The sequence below is a fragment of the Fistularia commersonii genome, chromosome 2 (assembly GCF_037954325.1).
Source record: "Fistularia commersonii isolate RoL2024-O1a breed Wild chromosome 2, RoL_Fcom_v1.0, whole genome shotgun sequence".
Classification (NCBI taxonomy): Eukaryota; Metazoa; Chordata; class Actinopteri; order Syngnathiformes; family Fistulariidae; genus Fistularia; species Fistularia commersonii.
In genome coordinates, this window is record NC_141285.1 from 6,510,095 (window position 1) to 6,526,523 (window position 16,429).

Consider the following 16,429-nt stretch of genomic DNA (forward strand, 5'->3'; position numbering starts at 1 on the left):
TATACAGAATGGGTGTGGATCATGTAAAATTACCTGTTGGGATGAAACTGCAGTTTAAGTGAGACTCTTAGTATTTACTTTTAAATGCAGCTCTCTTTTTTCTCACACTCTGAGACCCTTCTGGTGTCTTACTGTTTGCACTTGTGACATTACTTTGCTATCTTAGCTTGGTACCAGTCCGTGGCCCATTGGCTGGGGACCTCTAAATTAAGGTAAACCTGGTTCTCGGGAGTCTTTAAATCATATACACATGCATGTGTAAACTCACACACACATAAATGCATATATTTCCTATAGCTTCCCTTTGAAACGACACTTCTGATATTCCATGATGAAGCTTTGCTCATACACATAGTTGCTGCTTCAGCCAAAATACAGTGAGGAACCTGGACAAGGTAATTCAAATAATTAACAAATCCACACCTAAATGCTGTGAAGAGGAATGTGTTGCTTCATGAATACTCAGTGACCTTTAAAATCAATATTAAAAAATTGAAATCAAAATCATAATTCCAGTTATCTACTCTTGTATGCTTGAGAGGGACAATGACCCTACTTCGCACTAGTTGTGCAAAAACATAATTCATTACATCAACGGAAAGCAATTATTCAATTTAAAAATATTCATATATTAAATTCAGTCTGTGTTTTCCCTTTAATGGAAAAAACAAGGCACAGATGATAACATAAATGGCAAAGAAACTCAGAAAACGTGTCAATAAGTGCTCTTAAGTCACTGTGAAGATTCAGAGGAATTATATATCTCATCTTACACACTTCCAGCACTAATGATTTATAATTTGTTGTGCTGCAATACCATCACACATGCACACGCACACACACACACAAATAAATAAATAATAAGTAGAACACATTTGGCCAAAAAAACTTTCATTTGGTTCTTTTCTTGCAGGTTCTAGGACAGACTTGATCAAAAATGCCTGTTTTGAGTTATAAGGAGAAAGAGAGGGAGAGAGAGAGAGAGAGAGAGAGAGAGAGAGAGAGAGAGAGAGAGAGAGAGAGAGAGAGAGAGAGAAACAACAAACAGTCCCTGTTCCAACGTGATGAAAAAGTTTTAATTTTGGCAAGTGTACTCATTTTAGGACTGACTTGATGAAGATGGCATACCCATTAGGTAATTTCATGACAAGCCAGATTCTGCTGCACATTATTACTTGTTTGTACATCATGTGTGCCTTTTCAAACAATTATTGACTGTCATCACCTTCTTAGCCACGAAACTAACCATTGTTTCACCAAAGTCAGTTAAAGTACTTCATGAAGAGGATGAGACACATTGAGAAAGGGTAAAAAAGAAAAAAAAAAAGATCAAAAGTATGTCCATAAATCTCACAAGACCACATTAACAGGAAGATGACAATCCTTTCACAAAAGACATTCTTTAAGAAGCACATAGATTAAGTCAGAGAGGAGTATGTATGATTGTTGAGTCACACCAGTGTAAAGATTAACAATAGTCGGGCAACGAAAGTTAAAACCTACATAACCCAATCAGTTAATCCTGTAACCAAATATCTGGACAGCTTGAAATAAAAGATATAGATGAAATTAGTTGTTTTTAGGTTGTATTTATGGTCATATAATAGGACTAAAGTTTCTGCTGCCAGCTTGTGGCCCTCTGTAACTTGGAGGGACAGAAATGACAAGCTCTCCTCTAAATCAAAGCTTAGCCACACAGCACAGCAGTATCTGTCCTTGGCCTGAGGCATTTAATACTGGCATTCCTGTTAATTCTTTGGGTGTAGAAGATTGACTTTCATGCTTCAAGGGGGAAAAGGTAAATCAGTTTCATCTCAATGTGGCAAAAGAGACACCTTTCTGGATCTAACTTAACACAAAGGATATGCACTTTACCAAGTAGTAACTTTAGTTAGTAAAGTCCTGTTGCTGACAAGGTCTGCAGAAAAACCTGCAGTGCTTCAGCTAAGCAGGGCAAAACAAGTTATGTTCACTTATAACATGATAATATGATATTACTGCCCTGTCCAATACATTCACAGATTTTAGTAAAGTGCATGCAAATCATTTAAAGGAAGGTGGCTTTTAACATTAGAAATGTACGGTAAAAATTGTCTCTGAAGCTTTTGACGCTTAACACCTAATGCCACAAAGAAACTTATGAGGCCTTGTACAGAACCAATTACAGTGAAAAAAAAAGTTAAAATACCTAAAAACAAAGCATTACCTTTAAAAGATGTGATTCTAACCCCTTTAACACCTCAAAATTCACCTGCATCAACAATTTATACACCTTAGATGCTTATACATCAGAGATATAGAGAACAAACCTGCTCCACGTTTTGCAACTTCCTCGAGATCAGCAGGGGTTTGGGCTGAGGTAATGGCCTCTGGGAGCTTCAGGGTGAAGGGTAACACATCCCTAATACATGCAAAGGAAAAAAAAAGTTTAGGTCAAGACAGACACTATTTTTTAAAAAAAAGTTAAATCAAAAGAAATCAGCCTATAGGGGCAGGATTTGGACCTTACAGATGTGTGACTTACTGAATTGGCCTGTTTTCATGTGTGAGAAATTGCTTGCACCTTGGCTCTAAACACATGTCCAGAAGGCAAAGTATGTCTGCTGCTCTCCTATCTCTGCAGTTTGTTGGAGTTCTTATAGATTAGAACACACACATATATATATATATATATATATTTTTTTTTTATTTTTTTTTTTTTACTGAAAACCAAAGCAATAAAATCTTCCTGTTGTTCAAGAACAGATTTCAAAATTAATCAAAAACAAGTTTTGATGGGAAAGTGACAAATTAAGCTACAAGTATTTAGTGCAATGTAATATGCACTTACATGATACAGTAAACCTGCCCTTTGATGAATATCCAATAATGCTTTTTTGAGCTTAAAGCATACAATAATTTTATGCTGAAATGGTAGTGACCTGAACACATTGTTGTTATACATCCTTGTCATTGCTAGCCCCATTACATCATTTTCTAAGGATTTTTAGATAAAATCAGTGTTGTTGCTAGTCATTATGTGCCAGATATAATAATAAAATAATTAATAAAACACAGTATATACCTGTTATTGTATGGTTTGCATATATTTTTGTCATTTTGAGGAGTGAACACACCTGCTAATGCAACAGAAAGATACGAGATGAAACAAGTCAGCAAAGCACAGCCCCGATCCCTCCAAAGAAAAAGCTGTGGGAAAACAAAGGATAATTAAAATACAGGAATCTCTCAAGAGGCCAGCTCAGTTTGGTCAACCTCTCAATGTGCTTCAAAGTAAGATAAAGACTAATTTTCCACTCTCCCAAAACATAAGTAAAACATTTTGAAATTCAAAATCTGAAATCAAAAGTTGAAATAACTAACCCAATTTATCATTTAAATCCCTACATAAGCCAAATTTTCCCTAGGGTCACAAGGAGCCTACTACTTGTATCTATCTGAGCTTGTCAATTTCAAAAATCATCAAATTGTGATTTATTAACAAAATAGCATTCATTATCTACTGCTGATCCAACACTTAGGGTCACGGGGGGATGCTGGAGCCGATCCCAGCTATCATTGGGCAAGAAGCAGGGTATACCCTAGACTGATCAACAGATGAACAGATGAATGCGTGGACGAACAACCACTTGCTCTCATTCACACAATGGGGCAATTTTCCGATTTTTTTCCAATTAACTTTCTGCCTGTTTTTGGACTGTAGGAAGAAACCTGAAGGACAGCCATAAAAACACGGGGAAAATGTACAAACTCCACAAAGAAAGGCTCCCTCTAGGATTCAAACCAGGGTCCATCGTGCCATGAGGTGGAACAAAACCACTGTGCCATCATGCTGCCTAACATAACAAAACAACATTTAAACAAAATTCAAAGAGATGTGCTCTGACAAATTTGAGTTTTTGATTTGCCACAGAGCATCACTAATTTGGACAAATAATTTTTTTAATAAAATACCTCTATATTGCGGTAGAATACAGTATCATATCATTCTTCTTCTTTCGGCTTTTCCCTTCAGGGGTCGCCACAGCGAATCAACTTTCTCCATTTAACCCTATTCTCCATATCCTCCTCTCTCTCACCAACTACCTTCTTATCCTCTCTCACTACATCCATAAATCTTCTCTTTGGTCTTCCTCGAGACCTCTTGCCTGGCAGCATCCGTCTACCAATAAATCCTCTATCCCTCCTCTGTACATGACCGAACCATCTCAGTCTGGCTTTTCTGACTTTCTCTCCAAAACATCTAACATGTGCTGTTCCTCTGATAGACTTGTTCCTGGTCCTATCCATCCTGGTCACTCCCATAGAGAACCTCAACATCCTCATTTCTGCAACCTCTAGCTCTGCCTGCTGTCTTTTGGACATTGTAACAGTTTCTAACAGCATCTTTGGTCTCACCACTGTCTTGTACACCTTTCCTTTTATTCTGGCCGATAATCTTCTATCACATAGTACCCCTAACACTTTTCTCCACCCATTCCAACCTGCTTGGACCCATCTCTTCACCTCTTTTCCACTCTCTCCGTTGCTCTGGACTGTTGACCCCAAGTACCTGAAATCCTCCAGCTTCTTGATCTCCACTCCCTGTAGCCTCACCGTTCCACCCGAGTTCCCCTCATTCACACACATATATTCTGTCTTGCTGCGACTAACTTTCATTCCTCTCCTTTCCAGAGCATACCTCCACCTCTCTAGATTTTCCTCTATCGGTTTTCTGCTCTCACTACAGATCACAATGTCATCCGCAAACATCATGGTCCATGGGGATTCCTGTCTAACCTCACCTGTCAGCCTCTCCATCACCATTGCGAACAAGAAGGGGCTCAGATCTGATCCCTGATGGAGTCCCACTTCCACCTTGAACTTCTCTGTTACCCCTACAGCACACCGTACAAATGTCTCACAGATAGTACCATACCATTATTTCCTTCAAATCAGGTGAGAAACAGTTTCCATAATACATAACTGCTCACCGAATCACTGGGGTACAAAATCATCTTCTATTCCTTTCGACCTTTGAAATGGGCAAGCAAATAAATGATGCTCACAGTTTACATCTGTATCTTCTTCTCTTTTCAGCTTATCCCTTCATGGGTCGCCACAGCAAATCAACCTTCTCCATCTAACAATATTATCTGTATCCTCCTCTCTCACACAAACTACCTTAATATCCTCTAATGAGGATATATCCTCCGTAAATCTTCTCCTTGGTCCTCCTTGAGGCCTCCTTCTTGGCAGCTGCAATTCCAGCATCCCTCTACCAATATATTCACTATTCCTCCTTTGTACATGACCGAACCATCTCAGCATGGCTTCTCTGACCTTCTCTCCAAAACATCTAACATGTTCCTCTGATAGACTCATTCCTGATCCTATCCATTCTTGTCACTCCCAAAGCGAACCTCAGCATCTTCATCTCTGCAACTTCCAGCTCTGCTTCCTGTCTTATCTTCAATGCCACAATCTCCAAACCATACAGCATCGCTGGTCTCACCACTGTCTTATACACCTTTCCTTTCATTCTGGCTGATATTTTTCTATCACATAGTACCCCTGACACTTTTCTGCACCCATTCTGACCACCCATTATTTTACCACTTTTCCACATTATCAGTTACTCTGTACTGTTGAACCCAAGTAACTCCAACTTCTTGATCTCCATTCCCTGTAGCCTCACAGTTCCACCCAAGTTCCTCTCATTCACACACATATATTCTGTCTTGACTAACTCATTCCTCTCCTTTCCAGCGCATACCTCAACCTCTAAAGATTGTCCTCAGCCTCTACCATATTCTCTATACAGATCACAATTTCATTTGCAAACATAATGGTGCATGGAGATTAATTTATAACCTAATGTGTCAGCCTGTCCATCACCACTGCAAACAAGAAGGGGCTCAAGAAGAAACCCACTTCCACCTTGAACTTCTGTTACACCTAGAGCACACCTTACCACTGTCTCACAGCTAGCATACCTGTCCCATACCAGTCTAATATACTTCTCTGCCACTCCAGACTTCTTAATATAATACCAGAGTTCCTCTCTCGGCTTTTTCTAGGCCTAATAAAATGTAATGCAACTTCCTCTGGCCTTTCTGTACTACTTCTCAAATGCATTCTCAAAGCAAATACTGCATCTGCAGTACTCTTCCTGGGCATGAAGCCATACTGCTGCTCACAAATGCTGACTTCTGCTCTCAATCTAGATTCCACTACTCTTTCCCATAACTTCATTGTATGGCTCAACTTTATCCCTCTATAGTTGCCACAATTCTGCACACCCCCCTTATTCTTAAAAGCGGGCACCATTGCACTTCTCCATTCCTCAGGCATCTTCTCACCCCCTAAGATCCTGATGAGTAATCTAGCAAGAAACTACCGCTACCTCTCTGAGACGCTTCCATACTTCCACAGGCATATCATCAGCACCAACTGCTTTTCCACTCTTTATCCTCCTCAATGCCTTCCTCACTTCACTTTTACTGATCTCTGTTTTACTTTCTCTCTTTTGTTGTCTAAAATAGTCACCTCTTCTACCCTTGCCTCTCTTTCATTTTTGACATTCATCAGCTCTTCAGACTACTCTTTCCATCTTCCCATCACTCTTCTAGCATCTGTCAATGCATTTCCTTTTCTATCCTTAATCACCCGGACCTGGTGTACATCCCTTCTATCTCTTTCTCTGTTCTGCCACCCTGTATAAATCACCTCTACCTCTATCTTTACTTTACACTGTATCTCCCTGTACTCCTGTCTGTTCTCTTCAGTCTCTTCAGTATCCCACTTCTCACCGCTTTCGCTGTATTTACTCCTGCATTTCCTCATTCTACCATCAAGTCTCCATATCTACTTTCTATCCAGACAATACACCCAGTACTCTCCTACCTGTCTCCCTGATCACATTAGCTGTAGTTGTCCAGTCATCTGGAAGCTCTCCCTGACCAACTAGTCTTTTTCAACTCCTCCCTGAAACCATACAACACTCCTCCTTTTCAGTTTCAATCACTCTGTCCTTTGCTCTGACTTTGTCCTCGTGATCTTCTTCACTATGATACAAAATAGCGGATAGAATAACGACAAAATGTGGCAATGCTCTCATACTTTGACCGAAATAACCGTGTTAAACTGTGGGTGTTAAAATGTGAATAAATACTTGTTTGAGAAATAAGCTTACCTATTTCTTAAACTAGTTACGTTTACGTATGACAATGCACTGTTTTGAGCATTGTGGCTGTAACTTGAGCTGCTTGATTGTTGAAATCCTTTGTTTTGTTGGTAAGATTTGAAAAGCAGGTGCTCAGTAACACTGGTCTCACATGCACCCTTCATGTGGGGAATGAAACTAAGATATAGGCTCTTGTAATCTTTCATGTCAGAAAGAGATTTTTTTGTCACCTGTCTGTTCCAGATCACTCCTGTGTTAATTAATTGTAATGGGTTACTCCATAGCTGCAGAGACAGAGCAGCTTAATTGGTAACCATCTAGTAATCACAGGCCTAGAGTAAAGATCTCACTCAGGATGGATAATAACAAGCTTTACAGCAATCTTAAAGAATAAATAAATCCATTTCAAAAAAGTCAAATAAAAAAATAATGCTGCCAACAAAAATCAAATTAAATTCTTGAGTTATATTTGGATTGCGGTGAGCTTAAAAATACAGACTTTTTTGCCTTCCTCCCCATATGATATCATGTTGAGATGAAGACTTGTTAAAACAGTTGGCAGATATTTGGTTTTCACTGTCACATTAGGTCAGCAGATCGTGTAATAGATTGTGCTCAGCTGTTTCATACTACATATCTGTTGTTTTTATATTATTTTTTTCACAGTGTAGATTTGATGCAACAGACTTGTGATTTATGATCACCTGTCTTGTGCCATTCCACTCCAACTACAGAAGAAGATAAGCTTAAGCGTGCTTGTCTACTTCATGCCTTTGAAAAAAACAAAAACAAAAAAACAATAGAGTTTACTGTATTGGCTTTCCATGATAGGGACGTCTTTAACAAGAATGCTGGAGTCTTTGTCCATACGAAGAGATATGACTTTCCTCTGTAGGCTGCTTGACTTCCTCACCAAAAATGTCTACAAGAAGGAAAAAGAAGACAATCCACTCAGAGATAAATGTAAATTCTTAAAAGAAAAACTGTTTAAGAACAGACTTGTCTAGGAGTCATCCAATGGAGGTAGATTTATCTGTCTTTGTGTTTAGGCAAAATAAAAGAAAAAAAAAATACATTAAAAAAAAGTATAACTTATAATTCAATTGAAACCCTATTGGATTTTAAACCTTAGCACTGGTTTACGATTTCAAGTTGGAGATTTCTGTTTATGTGCACAGTTGTTTCAAAACTTGGAAATTATTGAGTAACGTAAGAGTTAAAACTGTGGCTGCTCCAAGACAAGTATTTTGTTTTGACGAACAAAACAAAACAGCTATGAAGATGAAAGTATCTACACAGAATTATATTGAAAATTATTAATTGCTGATTGTTCACCCCTGTGGGTTGCCCCTGCAGGATGTTTGTGGCTTCCATGTGGCTCAGATCAAGCTGTAGCCATACAGCATGTGTATTCACAAGTCGTTCCAGAACACTCATCGGCCTATGGAGGGAGTCGTAGCCTGAATCTCTTGCTCCAGCAAGTGTTGGGCCCATTTCAGCACAGGTTGAAGTCTGCAGGAAGAGACCTCCCACTTTGTCATCCAACCTGGTAAGAAAATAAACTAAATTCACTATAACCACTGCATATTTAAAAGTTTCACTTCTAAATAGCTTTAAAATATGCATGTCAACCATACAAGACTCAGGTATGCATATAGTTGAATATTTCTTAATTCTCAGGGACATAATAATAATTAATTGATAATTCTATTCCCCGTCTATAGAATATTGGCATTATCCATAATAATAGACACTTTAAAAGACAAATTACCACCGAGAATACAACATATGCAACAAGTTGTATCACTTATTGCAGGGGTGTCAAACATATGGCCCGCGGGCCGGAACCGGCCCGCAAGGAGGTTCGACCAGGCCCGCAGAATAATTTGAAAGTGAAAAAATGCATAAAAGACAAGCATTTAATTTTTTTAATTAAATGCAATTCAAGAATTTTCCGCTAGGGGCGCACTATTTTGGTCAGAGTAGACGACAATCCGCATCACTGAGACGGACCAATCAGCAGACATTATCAATGTACCGTCTGCTGCTTGTTATGACGTTGTTTCTACCCTGTTCTCTACCTCCCCGCTACTCCCTCATTAGCCAAAATGTCGTTATCAAAACAGAGAAAAGTAGTTAAAGAGTGTCGAATTTTCAAAGAAAATTAGACTACGTCCTATTTATTTACGGAGAGCACGGGAAACCTTTGTGCTTGGTGTGTGTGCAACAAGTTTCGGTATTTAAGGAATATAATATACGGTGCCACTACGAGACTCATCACAGCAAAAACATCACAGCTTGCAAAGACATCTGAGAAGAGATAAGATCAACAAATTGCTGGCAGGTCTGAGGAAACAGCGGTCCACTTTCACCCATAGCCGAGAAATCAGTGACGCAGCGGTAAAAGCCAGCTAGCTAATTGCTAGCGAAAATGTGCAATTTAACGTTAGTCACCAACTTCAATCCAAACGAGTATGGTGGAATTCTACTGTTCATGCAGCTCTATGCATTTTCAGTATGTGTTGTATGTGTATTTATGTTTCATGTATGAAGTTTACACATTTACAGGACAGGTAAATACTTTCTTCCTTACACATTTAATAGCACTCTTTTTAGTTTGGAGGGTGAAGGCAGGGATTCAATTTAGATTTTATATGCACATGTGTAAATAGTTTAAAAATCCCTTTCTTTATATGTCTCATTTAATCTTAAAGTGCATTACTATATTTTTCAATACCAATTACTTGTTAAAGTTTTGTGCCTTTGCAAGATCAGTGGGATCGCATGATCACATGATTGCAATGCAAACATGTGAATGATAAAAGTAAATTGCACTTTTGTCTAGGGAAATATGAGGTGTTTCATGAAATGTTTTGTAAAAGGATTGTTCATTAAATTCCAAAATTTTCCTTATGTCCTTGTACTTCTTTACACCAAAACAGAGGAAAGACATGATATTTTGGTTATTTATTGCTGAGTATGCTATTATTTTAATGGTCCGGCCCACTTGACATCTACCTAGGCCGTATGTGGCCCGTGATGAGAAATGAGTTTGACACCCCTGACTTATTGTGTCTATATATCAGACATTGTGATAAACAATGTTATAGTCAACAAACAAGCATGGATCTTTTTTTCTTCAGGAAAGTAACTTTAAGGTTTGATTGAAATATATCTTAAAGTTTTCAAGAACTCAGACTTGAATGAAAATTCCCTTAAAACTAATAAAAGGTAGTAGAGATTATTTACGTCTGATTAAAATGATAAACCACTGTACTTGATGTGACATTTGGTTTCAATACATTTGGGGATACAGTGAAATACAATTATCAATACAGGGTCTTTCTTATTTTTGAATAACAAAGGAAAGTTTTACAATGGGCCTGGTGCAGGTGATAAAGCAAACCACTCTATCATTCATTGAGTTCAGTTCAATTCAAGTCAAAGCACTTCTTTTTTTCCCTGGGTGGGGGGAATTATAATTAGTACCGATGCAATATAATTTACCAATATTTGATATTTTGTTTATCAGCAGAAGGAGTACTGGACTATCATATGCAAGTCCAACCAGCACAACTGAACCATAACATACAGCATAAGCAGACCTAGAAGAGTCATAGCAAAGATTTTTCAGGCATTGAAGACAGCACCAGGAACAATGGGGTGTTAGGTTCGAAGTTGTCAAATGTTTTCAGCCTCAGGGCACCTGAGCAGACCTTTGCTATGCTTGAGCAGTAGTTCCTGTTTTAAGTCTAATTAGAAGCAAGAAAAATGTAAAGAGAAATTCCTGAACATCTTTTCAGTCTGTCAGTCAATCTGCTGATTCCTAAAGTACAGTGGCTTCCAGGCAAGTGATTGCAAACACGTCATCACAGTGTCTCATACCAAATATACTGTAAAAGTTGTCAACTCTGTCCTCTACCGGAATTTTGAGGGAATTGCTTTATTATAATCCTGGCAGAGGCACAATAATGTTTGAGTTCATATCTAATATCATTAAGTGTGGAGATGCTTGAAAAATAGCTAGTTCTTCAGTCTCCTCTTAAGGATCACAAGGGCCACTGCAATTCAGATTGATAGTGACAGATAAAGAAAACAAGCTCACCCAAGGAATGTGTCCGTCTTGAGGTCTCCTCTTTCTGTTTCAGTATTATTTCCTACCTCCTTTTTCAGTGTCCCGATTTCCCAGGCAAGAGAGTCAATGAGCTACAAAAAGAAAAGAGGAAACAGAACAATCTTAAGCAACACTGAGATGTGGTCATACATTAATAATTTATGTATGTAATATTTGGAAGACCTTGAATCTGAATTAGCATGAAAATTCTTTTGAAAATAAGAAAACATCTCTACTTTCTCCGCAAGCTGAAGAAAGCCAAAGCCCCACCCCCCATCATGACCACCTTCTACAGGGGCACTATCAAGAGCCTTCTGACCAGCAGGATCACAACATGGTATGGCGCCTGCACAGCATCCTGCTGCAAGCGCCCCCAGCGCACAGTGAGAGCAGCTGAGAAGATTGTCGGTGCCCTTATCCTCTCCCTCCAGGACATCTACAGCACCCACATACCGGTACAATGGATTCTGACCCTGAACTCCCACCCACTGATGCACACTATGGTTTCTGAGCCCTCCATGCATTCCAAGCCTCACTTATTCACTTAGATGAAAAAATACACTGTAAAACTCTTGATGCAACTGCATTTTCATACAACTATCACTTTTCTATTTCTTTTAACTCCACCTTATGGAGTACAATGTGAGACCCACCACTGTGGGTCTTAGAGTAATGCTATTTCAATGCTCTGTATGTGTGAACATATGGCAGTATTGACAATGAAGTTAACTTTGACTTTTGACTTTGACTTGAAAAAGGAGATCGTGATAAACCACTTTACTTGATGTGGCATTTGGTTTCACTCGTGAGATTCAGGTAATCAATAGGGGTAATGAATGAATGAATGAATGAATGATATGTCTTATGTAAAACCATGTACAAATACCGGTACTTCATTTTTGTGTGTACTATAAATGTGCTCATAAATCATAATTTATGTATGTAGACAAAAATAAATAGAAGAATGTTATATAGCCATCAGTGAAAGAGTAACAAAGAGTAGATGACAGGTATAAGTTCAAAGTTGCTGTAAAAGTAAACCTTTTTGGACCTTAAAGTGAAATAATGGTAATTTTAAATCATGATATTTGTGCAGAGCTTGCTCATGAAATGATCGCTCTTTTTGTCTTAAGTAAGCTGGTAGTCACTTAATGTATCCTGATATCAAACATTGTGATAATATTTCACTGTCGATAAAAAGGTACAAATCTTTTTTTTTTTTCCCAAAGGAAATACTTTGTCAACAGCTAATGAGACCGACAATAAAATGGAAAATTTGCTCTGGCCATGTAAATGTAATGGTTTCCAAAACTAATCGAGGATCAAGGCGTCATGAACTGAGATTTATATTTGAAAGGCCTGAATCAAGAAAGTGAGCTACACTTTCTAAAAATTAAATACTGATACATATTTTTCATATCTTGATGTTTTAGCACATTGAGTTGAGACAAAGAAGCAAAGACATGATCTTTGAAACATTCTATCAGTATGTCGATTAAACTTTTACAGGTCGAGCTTAAAAAATTAGAATATCATGAAAAAGTTCAATATATTTTGTCGGTCATTTCTGAAAGTGAAACCCATATATTATATAGATTGATTACACATAGTGTAAAATTTCACATCTTTAATTCTTGAAATTTGAATGATTTTGGGTTACAGTTGATTTAAAGCAAAATTGTGTGTCTCTGAAAATTAGAATATCGTGAAAGCTCAAATTGGAAATTCATGGTGCCAGAACGGCCAATTAACTCAAACATCTATAAAGGTTCCCTGAGCCTTTAAATCTGGGGTGTTATGAGAGATGAGAACAACTTTATTTATCCCGAAGGAAATTGTTAAACACCAAGGGGTCCACTCCAACCTGTGGAATAAATCAACAATATGAAAAAATACATTAAATCATGAACAACTTTTTCAATAAAAATGCATTTCCTATATTGTCTGTGGGAGTGCACTGTTTTAGTCAGCATAACCAAAGTGGCACAACACTATGTGACTCAAGACTTACTGCAGATGGCGGCAATGTAGCTTCTGGGTCTGTAAATAGCATTTTAGAAATTCAGAAATGTACATCTGCTTTTCTGTTGGCCTGGACACCCCCATCAGTAAGATGTCATTGTCAAAAAAGAGAAAAGTGGACATCAAGTGTAGGGTTTTCCAAGAAAAGTGGGCCATTTCTTACATGTTTGTTGAGGTTAATGAGAAATCTGTATGCTTGGGGTGCATGCAGCAACTTTCGTTGCTCAAGAAATATAATCTTCATTCACCACTAAGAGACTCGCCATGCCAAAAAATACAACACAATGCACAGAACAATGTAGAATTGAAGAACAAATTTGCCGATGTGGGCTTGGAATCATTTTTTCAATATCTCTTGTAGAGGCTTTAAGATGCAAGTTTCAGGAGCAAATACAAAGCAAGAATGAATACTGTAAAATGTTGCTTTAAACATTGTTTGAACTAAATGCTGTACTTAATACTGTATAATATGTTGACTGTTAGTCAACAGATTCAGTACAAAACAGTTTGGTTGAGTGTGATACTTTTTTCTAATGCATGCCATCCATGTTGGTAATATAGTGGTTTATGGATATTTGTTACATTTCAAACTTTTACATTTCAAACAAGGTGAGTGAAAAGTTTATTTTTTTAATTGTCTGTACCAAATAGCTGCTACTTAAGGTTTAAAGGTGTGCAGAGTTAATTTAAGTTTTTGGAATTGCTTTCCAGGAACAGTTTAAAGGAACAGTTCATTACGTATAAAGGCTTTTATAATTTACCTGTTCTCCTTTACACTAAAACAAAGGAAAAATTTGGACGTAGTGTTACTTATAGGTAATTATGCGATGATTTTGCTTGGCCCCCTTGAACTCAAATTAGGCCGTATGTGGCCCCTGGACCAAAATGAGTTTGACACTCCTGCTTAAAATGGTCTCTTAGTTTGGGTCAGTCTGCTCCACAATCATGGGGAAGACTGCTGACTTGACATATGTAAAGAAGAGTTATTGACACCCTCCACAAGGAGGGTAAGCCACCAAAGGTCATTGCAAAAACAGCTGGTTGTTCACAGGGTGCTGTCTATGAGAACATTCAAAGAAGGTTGAGAGTGGGGTAGAGAAGATTCACCAGCAAAAAGGGATAACCGCAACTTTGAGAGGACTGTCAAGCAAAATCCCATAAAGATTCTGAGGAAGCTTCACCAGGAGTGGATGGAGTGGCCTCAGATCATCAAGTGCCACTATGCTCAGACAACTCCTCTACGTGGGCTCGGAAAGTTGCATTTCTCAAGTCAAGACATTCTTGAACTAGAGACAATGTCAGAAGTGTCTCAGAAGTGGAGAAAAAGATCTTGATTATTGCTCAGTGGTCCAAAGTCCTCAGATGAAAGTAAATTTATCATGTCCTTTGGAAATTAAATCCCACAGTCCAGAGGAAGTTGGGTCTCTTTGGGCTGGTACTGGCAGGCCAAGCAGAATACAGCTTCTGCAGTTAGCACAAAGGCGAAAACTCAGGACTGGAATAATAATAATAATGAGATGAGAGATGAGATGAGAACAACTTTATTAATCCCAAAGGAAATTGTTGTGCCAGAGTTTCAAGCAAAAAACACAACAGTAATAGACGATAGTAGAAAGGAGGAAGAATGAGAAATACAATGAAATATGAATCGTTTAACTGTTAGCAGTAACTACAAAGATTGAAGATTCCCTGCGGCTGAGGGAAGAGGAATTAAAAAGTCTGATAGCCTCAGGTAGGAAAGACCTCCTGTGGCGTTCAGAGGAGCTCTTTGGTGGTATCAGTCTACGACTGAAAGAGCTCTGACAGGTCATCAACGTGGCATGCAGGGGGTGATGGATGTTGTCCATGATGCTGAGGAGCTTCCTCATCATCCTCCTCTCTGAAACCTGCACAACAGACTCCAGCTCTACTCCCAGGACAGACCCAGCTCTCCTGATGAGCTTGTTGAGTCTGTTGGTGTCAGCTGTCTTGAGCCTGCTGCCCCAGCACACAACAGCGTAGAAGATGGCGCTGGACACCACCGAGGGGTAAAACATCTGCAGCATGGTCCTGCAGACATTGAAAGATCTGAGCCTCCTGAGGAAGAACAGACAGCTCTGACCCTTCTTGATTATGGCATTGGTGTTAAAAGTCCAGTCCAGTTTATTGTCTATGTGGACATCCAGGTATTTATAGGTGTCCACAATGTCCACATCAGTACCCCTGATGGTGATCGGATTCAGGTGGGTCCTTTGTTTCCTGAAATCCACCACCAGCTCCTTTGTCTTAGACACATTGAGCTGCAGGTGGTTCAGTCCACACCACTCCACAAACCTGTCCACCACGCTCCTGTACTCCTCCTCCTGGCCTCCGTTGATGCAGCCCATGATGGCAGAGTCATCCGAGAATTTCTGCAGGTGGCAGGACTGCGAGGAGAACCTGAAGTCTGAGGTGTAGAGCATAAACAGGAAGGGAGACAGGACCGTCCCCTGTGGCGCCCCCGTGCTGCTCACAATGGTGTCCGACGTGATGTTTCCCAGCCTCACGTACTGCGGCCGACCTGTGAGGTAGTTGTTGATCCAGGTCGTGAGTGGAGCATCCACCTGCATGTCCAGGAGCTTCCTGTTCAGCAGGGCAGGTCGAATGGTGTTGAAAGCACTGGAGAAGTCAAAGAACATGACTCTCACAATGCTTCCTGCCTCCTCAAGGTGGGTATATACTCTGTGCAGCAGGAAGATGATGGCGTCTTCCACTCCAATCCGGGGCTGGTAAGCGAACTGCAGGGGGTCCAACGAAGGTCCGACAACATTACGAAGTTGCCTCAGGACGAGCCTCTCCAGCGACTTCATGACGTGTGATGTCAGGGCCACTGGTCTGTAGTTGCTGTGTGTGCTGGGATTCCTCTTCTTGGGCACTGGGACCAGACATGAGGTTTTCCACCGGTCAGGGACAACCATCTGGATTAGGCTCAGGTTAAAGAGGTATGTGAAGATCCCACAAAGCTGAGAGGCACATCCTTTCAGCACTCTGGGGCTAAGTCCGTCAGGGCCGGCGGCTTTCCTGGGATGAAGGCGACTAAACTCTCTCCTCACCTCCTCAGCAGTGAAGGTGACAGGAGGGGGTGGAGAGAGTCCTATAGGGGGGCAGGA

The 16,429-nt window shown here is 39.5% G+C and overlaps 1 protein-coding gene across 2 annotated transcripts in view; it reads right to left on the reverse strand.

Moving 5' to 3' along the window:
• rin2a (Ras and Rab interactor 2a) overlaps window positions 1-16,429 on the reverse strand; it is a 68,755-nt gene that overhangs the window by 22,206 nt on the left and 30,120 nt on the right. For both annotated transcript variants that reach the window (XM_086165158.1, XM_086165167.1), the window contains 5 exons: window positions 11,271-11,371; window positions 8,501-8,711; window positions 7,976-8,087; window positions 3,117-3,189; window positions 2,310-2,401 (listed from right to left, as the gene is read on the reverse strand). In XM_086165158.1, coding sequence (XP_086021284.1) covers window positions 2,310-2,401; window positions 3,117-3,189; window positions 7,976-8,087; window positions 8,501-8,711; window positions 11,271-11,371 — 589 coding nt within the window. The remainder of the gene's footprint in view (window positions 1-2,309; window positions 2,402-3,116; window positions 3,190-7,975; window positions 8,088-8,500; window positions 8,712-11,270; window positions 11,372-16,429) is intronic.